The following is a 14,749-nucleotide window of genomic DNA, read 5'->3' as shown; positions in this document are numbered from 1 at the left end:
TCACCTGCTGATAACAGGTCAATGTGACAACAACAAGAGAGAGGAACAGAAAACTACAGTAGGAAGAAGTGGAATATAGCACATGAAAGAGCAAATCTACACAAATCATTAAATGCATTTACAATTTCATCTTTATTTCTTTACAGTTGACCAGACCACCATTCCTTCACACACTGTTGCAAAATAAATTATTTGACCAGGATTTCAGTTAGCTCTGAGTGTTATCTCAATGTTTAAATTTCACCAGCTGTATTTTCCAGCGTTTACTTCATATAATAAAGACTGTAGAACATGTATCTTTAGAAAAGTAAAAGTGTTAGTTAAGAAAATAGTCGAGAATGCAACACAGGTGGTAATTTAATTCTGAATATACCAAATGTATAAAAATGTAATTACTTAATTTTCTTCATAAAATTTCTTATTTATTAAAATGTATTGAGTTGAATTTTTTTTTAATTTAGTTTGTGTTTAAAGCAAAATTGTATCTGTTTTTCAGCAGATCTGATTTCAGAATTAAATTTAGGCCAGCATGAAAATTCAAATATTCACATATAGAATTTTACCTTTGGCTTTTTCTTTACCTCCAGCATCCAGTTCTGTCAGAAATTTAATAACCTTTTAAGCTACATTTCATGATAGACTATGAAAGTGAAACTGAATAGCTACAATTGCAGATACCAACTACAACATATTTCTTCACTTGGAACAATACTATAATATCCTCTGCCCCTGCCTATTCACACCTGCTTTTTGACTGGAAATTTTCCAGGCATTTCCTTTCAGGTGTTACTTCTCTGCTGTAAATTCATTAATAAAGCAAGCAAGTAAAAACAGACAGACACACGCCCTGGAAGTAGTGCTAATCACTCTGGAAAGTACTTTTAACACAGTGAATATACTTGAAAATTAATTAGAAAGGGATCTATCTCTGTGCCTAATGGGCACTTGTTAAAGCAGTAATTTAATACAGAAGCGGGTACAACTTCAGAGAAGACACCACCCCCAATCTAAAAAATGTTAAAGACAGTCATACACCTAACTTCATTAATCCATGTTTTAAAGCTGCAAATATTTCAAAAAGTTCTTAAGTAGCACAGAACAATGCCAAATTTAGGCTGTGCATGACTATTTGCATAATTAAAATGAGCAAGCTATGAACTCAAACTGAAATCTTATCCAGATCCTCCTGAAGTAATGGGCATGCTGCCATTGACCTCAAAGCATAAATAATCATGACCTTCGTTAGGACAGACTGGTGTAAACTGAAGCACAGTGAAGACTGCTGAATACTGAAATTAAATGGATGTTACCACTAGAAGAAGTCATTTACAACCTGTGTCCTAATTAAAAGCACATTTTTATTTATTCTAATACATAAGCAATCTAATAAAATGTAGACATAAAGTTGAACTGAAAAGTCCAGGCAGGTATTTAAAATGTGAAGAAAACATGAAAATGTAGTATGTATTCATATGTGGTAAGAGAAAGAATTTATGCAGCAGATTGCAGACAAAATCCAAAATTGGTAAAAATCCAAGGTAGAAATTGGCCTAATATGTGTTTCTGGATTGTTAAGAATGAGGAGTACAGCTACTCACTTGCATATGTATAACTTTGCCAGCCATTGTAAGATGTCAAAATAACAACAGCCCTCATATTGTACCTGAGGGGAAAGGGGGAATAGAAAAATGCTAGGATTCTATTCAGAGTGCTAAGAAAAAATTAAAATTATATTTTTTTTAAACAAATGCACTTTATAAAAAAAAGAAGGCAAGTATGACATTTCAAACTGCTAGAAAGCCCTTCCTTAGATACCTGGCCAAGCAATAACTGAGTGTTCTAACAGATATCCCAAACTATTACTACAAAACATTTCCTGGAAAAACTATCATTTGAATAGTTTTATGACCCTTTGTGCAACTCAGAAGGTAGATACCTGGAGGAAAAAAAAAGGGGAGGGAAAACAGAGTATATACATAATTTTTTATTGATTTTTTTTGCTTCCATAGTAAGTCTAATGCATAAAAGTTTTATTTATAAACTACAGCAGGCATTAATCTACTATTGACATCAACAACAAATGTAGTTTGATATTTTATGGAATTATTTCAATGTATTTTTAATTACCAAAGGTTTCATTGCCTCATTTAGGGATAGCCTTTTAACTGGGGGCAGTAAGGAGCTGCACCGCCCACACTGAGTGCTGGTAGATACTCTCAAGTTTTCCAGGTCAGGAAATTAGTAGGTGTGTAACCCGTTCCACTCAGAGAGCACATCTTAAGAGATGTTTTGGGATTAGACTCAAAATTTCTGTCCTCAACTGAGATAGGAGAATTTGTCTTTTTACTCAGTAGCAAATATTTCAATCAAACTACAAAAAAAGCCCCAAAACAAAACAAAGCCAAAAAAACCCAGCTTTCAGACTTGAAGTCTGCAGTCAGAGCATGAAAGTCTGAGCTTAACTCCACGACACTGGTCACTTTTGGATTTGCTATTTAAAAAATCCCACACTTTGAACACATTTTTGTCCATCTGGAATGAATCAGGCAAACACTGGGTTTACCTTACACCTTTTCCACTCCTCCAACCTCCCAGATTCAAATTTTATAAACTAAATCAGAATACATATCTTCTAACTGTAAAACAAGTCAACTAATGACATCAGAAATTAAAAATAACAGCCTTTTTATTGATTAGAAAACATTCCACTTACACAGTGTACTTGTTAATTAGCTGCAAATCACCTGCTGGTTGACATTTGCCATGAAATAAGCAGTTCCTCAGATTCACATTCTAGCTACTTTATTTATTGTTCCATGCGATTTCCCTCAAACCCCTCCGAGTCTATTCAGTTACTTTCAGCTACGAAATACAGGAATAAATTTTCAAGATACAATTTACACTAACCTTGTGTATTCTTCCCCCCACTCCCTCACCAAAAAAAAAATCTAGAAATTCAGAGACAGAAGCGCAAACCTGAACATTTTAGGCCTTATTCTGCTAATGTGGAAGTGGGGAATAAACCCCCCCCCACCCAACAAGTAAATCTAGAACCTGTCACATATAGGGGAATTACATAATATGCCTACAATATGATGTTATTAATTCCCAACTATTTTGTCTTTTTCTCTATTGCATGCATTACCTAATTTGATTTTCTGCCATAGCTTCACAGCCTACAGCCTCTCAGTTCACAAAAAGACAGAAAATCCATGAGAGAGAATTCTCCACTGAAATCTTCGTGCACGTTGTGTTGTGTCCGTTTCCTGTCCCACAGCCAAACAACCTAGAATATGGCTCTAGACCCCTGTATGTATCTACAGCAAACCATCCACAAGCAGAAACCCTGCACTGGTGTCACAATGGATCACAGTTCTTACACTGCATCACTCCACCACAATCTCTCTGTTGTCAACCCTAATGTAGTCAATTCTAAAGAACACGCTCTTCTCCGGCTAGTGAAGACCCGCAAAATGTTTCTGACACAAGAGGAATAGTATAAGAACACTGGTACCAGCACTGTAACTAGCAACATAGGTTCTGTCAGTTGTCACTAGGAGGTCTCTAAAAAGGAGAGTAAGGAACATGTCAAATGCATCATCTTGAACATGCAGATAGACTTTCCACTTTCAGCCCTGTGAATCCCCATAGACAAAGAGGCATGGGAATTTAGTGTTATTTGTAAAGGGGGGTCCTCACACTTTAAATATCTGAAGGGACAGCTATTAAGTGTATAAATCTCAGCCTTTTAAACCTCTCCCTCAGAAGAGAAATTTTAAACACGTGGCCTCTGGGACACCAAGTCAATGAACAACCTTTTATTTTTTGCAAAAAAACAACTAAGGAAAAACAACCTCTGCCAGGGGCTTAAATTCACTGCAAGGAACTCCAGCAGAACAAGTTGAAAGGCCTCATAAAAAACAAGGGTGAAAACCACTTTATGGGCTAAGAGTCAAGTAAGAAAGAGGTAAACACATATAACTGACATTAGAATTAGTTCTTGAAATTATAGCCCTTCTTATTAATGGAGAAGGAAACCGCAAGATGAGGATTGGAGACAGGGCTTCCTGGGAACAGAACTACTTTGGAAGTCCAGATTTATTGGACAAGGCTAGGAAATTGTCCTGACAGAGGAACATGAGAGTGCCTTGTATAGAAAAGAAATCTTTGCAACAAGTTAGGAAGCCTGGAAGAAAGTGGAAAAGTGCCTCAGAAAAGAAGCATAACAATCTTGGACCTGCAGGAGGAAAGGAATGTGCAGAGTCCTGGCTGGCTCCACCTCACTACCAAATGCCTTAACTAGCACAGAACCTGATGGGGAATTGTTACTTCAGAAGAAAAAAGTATCTTACTCACCTATAAGCAACTGAAATGCAGAAGGGCAACTTTGTCCATAAATTAATTTCCTTTTTGACTGCTATCAGGATGATGCAACTACCAAATCATCCCCAGCTGCCTAAACCTTAACATTACAAAAAAAATTAAAGGCATGATTGTGGTCAGCTCTACACAGGTATGCAAAATGAAACAATAAACATTCTGATCCTCTCAAGTATCTACAGCACTGCCAGAAACATCGCAGTTCTTCAGATTACAAACCACAAGAGCTTAGGACTCCTGTCATACACACAGGACCTTCTGCCCCCTTAGAAAAACAGGCACCACTGGCCTGCTCAGGGAATGTGTATCTCACAGACAAATGAGCGTCTATGTTTCCCATGAAGGCACAGGAATGAGAGAATGCTGAGAGAGTTAGCTGAATGCTTCAGCTCAGTGAAGCGCTGTATCTTGTACGCAGACAACAAACATAAATCTGTAAAACTTCTCTCCTTGGAAGAACTGAAAAATCCACCAATTGCGTCATAATGCTAATGCCTCCCATAAAGGCTTCAGCAGTGTGGCTACAGACATGCTGCACACTGGTATGACGGTTAATGCTAGCAGCAGCCATGCCACACTGCTTAGCAATACACTTAGTGAATTACAAGTACAGTGGTACCTGGCAAAAATCATAGAATCATAGGGGCTGGAAGGGACCTCAAGAGATCATCGGGTCCAACCCCCCTGCCAAAGCAGCTCCCTAGGACATATCACTCAGATAGGCGTCCAGGCAGGTCTTGAATATCTCCAGAGATGGAGACTCCACAGCCCCCCGGCCAGCCTGTCCCAGGGCTCTGCCACCCTCGCTGTGTAAAAGTTCTTCTGCATATTGGTGCGGAACTTCCTGTGCTCCAATTTGCAGCCATTGCCCCTTGTCCTGTCTCCACAGACCACTGAAAAAGGGCTGGACATTTCCCCCTGCATCCCATACTTCAGATATTTATAAACATTAGTAAGTTCCCCCCTTAGTCTTCTCTAGGCTGATCAGCCTTTCCTCACAGGGGAGATGCTCCAGGCCTTAATCATCTTTGTAGCCCTTCTTTGGACTCTCTCAAGGACATCCCTGTCTTTTTTATACCAAGGAGCCCAGAACTGGACACAATACTCCAGGTGGGGCCTGACCAGGGCAGAGTAGAGGGGGAGGATCATCTCCTTTGACCTGCTGGCCACACTTCTCCTGATGCACCCCAGGATCCCATTGGCTCTCTTAGCCACCAGGGCACACTGCTGGCTCATGGCCAACCTGTCATCAACCAGGACCCCCAGGTCCTTCTCCACTGAGCTCTTCTCCAGCAGGTCATCCCCCAGCCTGTACTGATACAAGCGGTTGTTCCTTCCCAGGTGCAAGACTCTACACTTGCTTTTGTTGAACTTCATCCGGTTTCTCCCTGCCCAGCTCTCCAGCCTGTCCAGGTCTCTCTGGATGGCAGCGCAGTGTTCCTGCGTGTCAGCCACTCCTCCCAGCTTTGTATCATTGGGTACTTGCTAAGGGTGGATGCTATTCCCTCATCAAGTTCGGCAATGAAGATATTAAACAGGAATGGACCCAACACCAAGCCCTGGGGAACACCACTAGTCACAGGTCTCCAGTCAGATTCTGCTCCACTGATCACCACTCTCTGGGCTTCATTCGACAGCCAATTCTCAACCCACCTCACTATCCACTCATCTATCCCATGCTCTCTCAGCTTTGCTATCAGGATGTCATGGGAGACAGTATCAAAAGCCTTGCTGAAGTCAAGGTAGGTGACATCCACTGCTCTCCCTCCATCTAACCAGCCGGTGATGAGATCATAGAAGGCCATGAGATTGGTTGAGCACGATCTCCCCTTGGTGAATCCATGCTGACTACTCCTCATGACCTCCTTCTTTTCCAATTGCTTGGAGATGGCATCCAGAACAAGCTGTTCCATCACCTTTCCAGGGACAGAAGTGAGGCTGAGTGGCCTATAGTTGCTGGGATCCTCATTCTTGCCCTTTTTAAAGACCAGAGTTGGCTATCCTCCAGTCTTCAGGCACTTCTCCTGTTCTCCAAGACCTGTCGAAGATGATAGAGAGCGGCTCAGCAATCACTTTCGCCAGATCCCTAGGGACATGTGGATGCATCCCATCTGGGCCCATGGATTTATGTGTTAATCCCTTTGAGACACTCCTGGACCGCCTCCACCTCAACCAGAGGGAAGCTCTTCATTTCCCAAACTCTATTACTTTCTTCCAGTGTCCATGGGTCCCGAGGGGCCTTTGAAGTGAAGACCAAAGCAAAGGAGGCATTCAGTATCTCCATCTTCTCAGCATCCCCCTGTTACCAGGACACCCGCCTCGTTCAGCAAGGGACCCACATTATCCCTGGTCATCCTCTTACTATTCACGTATCTAAAAAAACCTTATTTATTATCCTTTATGTCCCTTGCCAGTTTCAATTCCAAGTGGGCTTTAGCCTTCCTAGTTGCTTCCCTACAGGCCCTGACAACATTCCTATATTCTTCCCAGGTGCTCAGACCCTTTTCCCACAATTCACCTTTTTCCACAATTCCACCTTCTGCTTCCCTTTGAGTTCACTCATTGGCTCCCTGCTCATCCATGCAGGTCTTCTGCCTCTCTTTCCCAATTTCTTGCTCAAAGGGATGCACCGGTCCTGGGCTTGGAAGAAGCACTGTTTGAATGCTATAGCCAGCTCTCACAGGCTCCCTTACCTTCTAACAGCGGAGCCCACTGGATATAGCTCCTATTAGGTTGCAGAGAAGATCAAAGTTAGCTCTTCCCAAATTCAGGGTAGCTATCCTACTTTTTGGCTTGCTTCTTCCACTCAGGATCTTGAACTCTACCATTTCATATATATATATTTACGAGGGTCTGGATTAAGACAGAGCTCATTCATTGTCTGACAAAAATTAGTAACTTCAAAACTATTTAAAATGCAGAGAAATAGAAAAATCTGTAGGAGATGACATTTCACGCATGGACTTCTGAAGATGTACTCTCTCTTAAAGTGAATGTTTCAGTGTTTCTCTGCTTCATTAAAACTTCTGTATTTCAAAGATCAAGTTCTCCCCCTTCAGAGAGACAGGCACACACAGGGGCATCAACCTCCCCCTGAAACTTTCCTCCTTCTGGGCTGTTTGGTGTGCCTCTTACTTAAATTTGTCTCCTGGTTTTTCAGTAGATCAATAGCTCTAGATCTTTCGTCCCAGAAGGAAAAGCCTCCACTGCTGCAAAGTTTAGACAGTCAGGCATGTGATTTGGAAAAACATTTAGTACCTGGAAAAAATCAAACTAACCATCTGAACCTATGCAGAAAGGTAGTTGCATAGAACTCTTAAGAAGGTAAAAGGGGGGGGGAACCCCAAAAAAGCGCGCCTTTTTGCAACTTTGCCATCTTCTCCTCCATATCTGCTACAAAGTGTAACCTAGCACCCAGCCCTCTTGCCCCTACTATTCTGTGCAAGTGCACAGGACAAGGAATCATTTTGGTCATAATGTATACGTATGGTTAACTTTAACCAAAGTATTGCTAGGGAATTCCATCATCCGTACTTTATGATCTATAAGATCAAGAAAAGGAAACAAATGATTAACATCTGAATTAAGCATTCTTCAAAAACAAGTAACAATATCACAGTGTACCTTGTGAGCTCTGATGTTCTGCACTTCTTAAGTAAACTATGGAGACTATTACGAGGTTTCTGAATAAACAAAATGAGGAAGCAAGCTACCAATGAAGATTAAAAAAATATCAGTACATAAGCCAAGAACTAACTTCAAAAATGTAAGTAGATACTGCCACACTGGTAGTGGGATGCTCAAGGGAGAATTTACAGAGAGTCTCAAAACTTACACTGAGTCTTAAGAAGACAAATCTGAGAAACTGACATTGTCAGTGCAAGTCAAGATTGTGCTAAAAAGTGAGATTATTATATCCACAATGCAGGAATACAGGGACTAAATTCAAAGACTACTTTTTGTCTACCAAAAAACTTGAGATGAAGAGAGCCATATAATTTTTTTCTCCTACTTTCCTTGATTTGTAATTTGAAAACTTTTTCAGGATTCACTAGGTGCATGTAAAGTGAAAGTCACTTCACGGAAAAAAGACATCTTAACAACATTGTATTATTAATCAACTTCGTAATTAAAACCTGTCTGCTTAGTATTTTACTTTCATCTGCCCCCAACAACATAATTTTGACAATCGCAGGATAAAATATTGAAGATTTAATTATAGTCTCCAACAGAAAAAAAAATCTATGTGAAATTTCAAAGATTGAGCGCTACACAAAAAAAAACCCAACCCAACAAACCAAAAACACAGGTCTCATTGTTTTAGAACATTAATTCAATCACAGTCTTATCTTGAAATAACATTAAAACCCAGAAAATACAAACAGAAGTTCTGTAAATGAATAAAAGAAGGTGAAACACATACTAGAGTATTATCAATGTTCTGGGTAACTGCGATTCTCGTTATACAAAGCCATCCAATATCCCAAGACTATAAAAAGCCCTCTGTACAAGGCCTATTACCTACCCATAGGTTCCTGTTATAAGAAGGTATCTAATTCTCATCAATTTCAGGGACCCTCAGAAGTTCCCTAGTGAAAATGAAGACAGATGGTCCTGCTGACAATAGTATCAGGAAATGTTTCTGCTCATTGTAATCGTTATGCCCTACAGCATAACGTTTGTCACACAGAAGAAGCTGAGCCAGTCCCAATACCACACTGAATTAAGCACACTATTTCTGTCCCCATATTTGTGCAAGCAATACCGTATCTCCATCAACACAATTTTGCTCTCCTCATCATAAATCAGTCTGGTACTTGGACCAGTCTTTTACCTGCCTTATTTTTTATTACCAGCAAAAAATTTTGCTGCAGTTCCCGACCCCCTTAGCAATAGAAAGGCTCCACAGACTGCAAGGCTCTTGTCCAAAGATCAGCACCTCAGCAGGCACAGTAACATCTCCAGGGGACTTCTCAGATTAGCTTGGCATACCTTCATGCTGGTGAAGCTACCTGGTTTGAATATACTGCTAAGTTTAGGGTACAGAAGTGCAGACACCACTGGTCAATCAGCACCCTTAATACTGCTTTCCCTGCCTCCAATCAGAGCATGCCATCTTTGAAACTATCACGGAGAAAAGCCATCTGCTGCTAAGAAAAGCCTACGTGCTGATTTCATTTGCAGTGGTGACGATAATGACTTAACTTCCTGACAACTTTGTCTCACTCCTGAGATGAAGATGACCGTAGCTGCAAACTTCAATACCCACCTAGGACTAGGCAATATTGTCAAATGCATCAATTACTTACTGGAAAAAAATCTGGTTTTGATCAACACAAGACTATTCACAACACTGAACTGAAACTTTCCTACTTTCCATAAAACACCAATACAGATGATGACCAAAAATGGTTCCCGTGTCAAATCCAATTAAAATGTAATTACACCATACAAAGCAGAGCAGCATCAGCAGGACAAATTCAGGAAACTGCTTTCAAAGCACTATTACAGTGGCAAAAAATCACTTAGTATTTTGGAGTATAGGTTCAAATTCCTTCACGGTAGAAAAGGCTATTAAAGATCTCTTCAAAACACCAGGATTTTAAAGCACTGTAGCTACACCCTTCTCTTTCACATATAATGCATTGATTCTGGTTCATCAGATGAAAGATCCAAAATAGAACAAAAACAAGCATGTTACCATTTCAGTATTTAATTTACAATTATTTAAAGTTGATGGATTCATGTTTATACTAATGTAGATTTAACTTTACTCATTTCAACCTAAAAAAAAAAAAATTAAAATCCATTCTTCACATACACTGATACATTTTAATAGTAAAAGCCACGATAGCCAGCCATTTCCATAAAGGTGTGATTGATCCACTGAAATTCGTCAGTGTAGCCCTTGGTATTAGTTTTTTAAATTACAATTATTATAGTACCTAAATGAATACAAATATTTCATCGTGAAAGCATTTATAAATTAAATTAAAACTTCAGTGATGCTTTATAAAGGTGTTTGTAAGCCTGCAGATACTACACTGAGGCACTTTTTTGACTTAAAATACAGCTATATACTTCGAACTGTAAACTCAGAAGTTATAAAAGTTACTTTTACATCCTTTTCAAAAGATAGCACAGACAAATCCTGAACAAGCTTTGCAGCATACTTCTATAGCTACTAAGTCCCCATAACGGTGAATAAAGTCCTACTTGCTGAAAAAAGCCCTCTGATTTCCAACAGGTATTATCCATGTTCCCTGAAAACTTGCTCCTTGTGCAGTTAAAGGCCTGCAAGTTAGCACTAACTTAAGCCTTCATCTGCTACACAGAGCAGTCTGTAACTATGCTGAGAACATCCTACCAGGGGAAGCAACTACAGAATACACAGTAATAAAGCTTACTCAAGCACAGCAGTGAAAGAAAATGAACAACTGTGCCTTTCAGCACCAGAACAACACTAACAAAACAAGTTATTCACCCATAAGAGTAAAAATACAGCGTTGCCAAAGCAGCTTACACATTCATACTGGGGGGCTTTAACTGACAAAAACATACCACTTCTTCACCTCCCGAATTATACCGGTAAAACCTGGATGTGTAGCACAGCTGTGAAGATGTATTTCATTTCACATGTGAGCAGCCCCCATGAAGAAATTAGGCTTATTTTTTTGCATGCAAGTAAACAAAAGCCTTTCTGAAAATCAAGATTGTAGAATGGAGCTATTTTTAGTTATATTTATATTTATTAGAGGTTTGGGGTTTTTTTTTAAAACTCTTGAAGTTTAATGGCTCTCTAAATAACTCTGCATTTAATGGCTCTAATTGTAGTATTAATATAAAATATACAAATGTATTACAGTATATAAATGTAATAATTATATCTGAAATATGAATGCAAAAATACACACCGATTCATTAGCTTTTCTTTCCTCAAAAAAATGTGTTCTTTATACAAAACCAAACCAACAAAAAACACCGATCCAAAAAACTCCAATCATCCAAAAAAAAAAACCCAACAGTGACTTTTACACCTTTTACACAAAATTCCAGAAAATATCCGTTATTTTAATCACAAAAAAAGTTTCTGCAGTGAACACAAATTCCACAGACAGGTCACATAAAGCAGTACAGAATTTGTCCTGGAAAGCAGAAACTGTAACAAAAAAGACCCTAATCCAAATTAGTGCTGCTGCACCTGCTGCTATTTAAACAAGAGAGAGAAGAATAGTGTCCTTAAACAGAGAACTGAGCTCCTATTAAAGTACGGCTGCCTATCCCTAACTGCAAAGGACAAACAGGAATACATTTATCAGGACTGTGAGATCACAGTGCAAGCTTTGTTAAATTTATCACAGCAATGATGGAATAGAAGCAAACAAATGGTCACATACACAGGCTTGGAAACTGCCTATTAAAACTCTCTGCTCTCATCTTAATTAAGCATAATAAATCAAAATAGCTACAGAGCAGATTCTCACACTGCCTGTCTGAATCTGCAAGAACCTGTTTTTCAGCAGAAATGCTATTACTGTAGTTGAGATTTGAAATACTTACAAAAAGCATTATATATGGTTAACAAAATATTTTCCATACTGTTTTGTTCTCCAAAATCTTATTTATTATTTTCAATCGCAAAAGTATAAAATGTTCCATAGTATCCATCTGTTCTACTGGAATTGGCAGTTGTGAAGTAAAAATAACAGCAGAAGCCAAGTAATTTCCACATCTTACCTTTCCAAATTCTTAGTCTATAGTTTAATAGTCTGATACATTTAAGACAGCCATCTATTAACAGTCTTCCTCTTAAGATTACCTACCAATACATTACTTTAAAACTGGCATATGTATATTTATATATATATATATACGTATATATATATAAAAGGTAAGAACAAGAAAGCTACAGAAATAAAATAAAATAAACACAATACTTATAATGACCATACCTAGTAATAAGAACCGCATTATCATGGTGGGCAATCCCATTTTCTGGAATGGTGTTTCCATCACTTTGGTGGGAGAGAATGGATTTCTGCCACTTACAGAAGCTATCGAGGGACTTGTCTGCATGGTGGTTTATCTCCAAGTTTGGCTGCAATACAACATGCATACCAGAAATGTTCCAAACAAATTACTAAGGTCAGTTGTTAAGCCTTTTGAAAACTAAAATGGGACTATAATTAGAAGCAGTGGTTTCTAGGAATAAACTCTTCTTGCCAAATTTTATCTCTCTCAAATCTGACCCCAAGTTCAGCTATGTATTACTGAACAGGCATTCCTTCTGCTCCAACTTTAATAATGAGTATGTCAATAAACAAAAAAACCCAGAATATAAAAATTTACATCCAAAAATAAAACTGACAACCCCAAAGATGTATTACTATTCACCTGAAGTGAGAACAGATATCTTTGATATGATACATGAGGAATAATCCTTTGAACTGTTTCATCTGTATTAAAGCAGTGAAAGCTTACAAGATACATTTTGTACTCAGATCCAGACATTTCAAGCAATAATTACATGTTAATATAACTTGTATTTCAGGGATATAAAACTCAGTGCAACAGCTCTTACCTGATCTTCTGTGAGGACAATTAAACGTGTCACTATAATATTCACAACGTTTCCTAGACTGGAATCACGATAAAGTTTGGCAACCTGACCTCCAGAAAATAAGAAAACGCACAAAGTCAGACAAGAAACACTACTTGTTTCCTAAATGGTTAAAAAGTAACCTATTTTCTCACTCAATGTAATTTCATAATGTTAATTATCAGTATCTTCTGAATAAGAGTTATTGTTGGACAAAAAAAAATTCAGTAAAACAAACTTCTTGAGTTACACTTTTCAATCAAAAACTGTTTATACCTTGTTTCACAATTCATCCAGCACAAACTGGTATTTATTTTAAAGCATTACTTATTCCAATAATAGATAAATACTTCACACTTGCTTTAGCATTTCAGTACATGCATATTGATAGGGACACAGAGAGGGATGAAACTTACAATATTCATTACACTCAAAATGTAGTGTTCAATGTCTTTGCGACCGTGGTACCCCACCATCATTTTGTCCGCTACCACCAACGTTTCCACAAACCGCTCAAGGCTCACTGATCTCTTCTGTCGACTACGGCTACTTAACGTGTCATTGACTGGAAGCGAAGCTGGGAAAGCCGACGCATCACTCATCCACCAAGGTTTACCACTTCTTGTGAGGTCTTCTAGGAACCAAAATAATTAAACACTTTAGAGGGGTCACTAGTAAAACTCATCCAAATACAGCAGGTTTATTTTGAGATTACCCTCCTCAAGTTTCTAGAAAGAAGTCTTTCTTGAGGTCAAGAAAAATTATCTTTAATTGTTATTTCCAAATACCTTACATAGTGGAAAGCCAACTTTAAATTCTAATATTCTAAACTCTCCTTAACTTAGGATAGTAAAACATCGGTCTTCTCCTAATGTTTCTGAATTGGCATATCTATGTTAATACTAAAATCACTACCAGAACCAAGCACACTTCGGAATTTTAAGGATAAGAACAAGACACTGTAACATTTGGAAAAAAACCTACTGGAAACCGAAATTCAAAATTAAGATAAAAAGTATCAAAATATACTAAGGAATTAAACGAGCTGGTGAGGTACCAAAAAAGGTTCTTCCCCTTCTATGAAACTCTGTAATTATTAGGCAGTTATGCTTACATGCCTACTAGTTTTTGGGGCAAATAAATTAATTTTCTCTTCAGAAAGCAATCAGATTGTTTTATCTACCTCATAAATTAACTGTAACAGGAAGTTTAAAATGGCCTGACATTGGATAATTGCTGTAGTAATTTTAACAATAATTTCAATTTAAGTATGTTGATTCCTGTACTTGTTTCACACAAATACACAGAAAAAATACTTCTTGCATGCAAGAGATTCATTATTAAAGATCCAAAGAGCTGTAATTAGCAGCAAAACAAACACTACGAACTTACTTTGAATCTGAATTCCTGTCCTTGGGACAAAATAGAACCTGCCCTTTCCCGCAAAACTGGCGGTTTTGTGTGTATTAAATATACCTTCTCCACAAAGGCCCACATAGATCTCAACTTGAAATTTATCAGAGTATATTATTAGTCTTATTTCACCTAAGTAGGACTTCAAAATATCTAAGGTATTCTTGATAGCTAAGGATGAACATAAGAAAAGGAACAGCTGGATATACTTGTAATTTTCTGAGCAGGACTGCTCAAATAAGCAATTTCTGAGACATATCCTTACCTCCACTAAAACCAGTTCGGCTAAGGGAAAGTTGAAAAAGCAATGCTTTGTGCAATTCAAGTAAGCATGCTATTTACAAAGAGCAGTAACTA

General features: G+C 38.2%; 1 protein-coding gene across 1 annotated transcript in view; it reads right to left on the bottom strand.

The window, feature by feature from the left end:
• ADAMTS6 (ADAM metallopeptidase with thrombospondin type 1 motif 6) overlaps positions 1–14,749 on the bottom strand; it is a gene marked incomplete at both ends in the record, with an annotated part of 143,875 nt that overhangs the window by 116,514 nt on the left and 12,612 nt on the right. Inside the window, 3 exons of the mRNA XM_084278587.1 lie at positions 12,333–12,478; positions 12,962–13,045; positions 13,396–13,610. Of these exons, the coding sequence (XP_084134713.1) occupies positions 12,333–12,478; positions 12,962–13,045; positions 13,396–13,610 (445 nt within the window). The remainder of the gene's footprint in view (positions 1–12,332; positions 12,479–12,961; positions 13,046–13,395; positions 13,611–14,749) is intronic.

This window comes from Gallinula chloropus, assembly GCF_964237585.1.
Source record: "Gallinula chloropus genome assembly, chromosome: Z".
Lineage (NCBI taxonomy): Eukaryota > Metazoa > Chordata > Aves > Gruiformes > Rallidae > Gallinula > Gallinula chloropus.
This window is presented reverse-complemented; position numbering and strand designations above follow the sequence as displayed.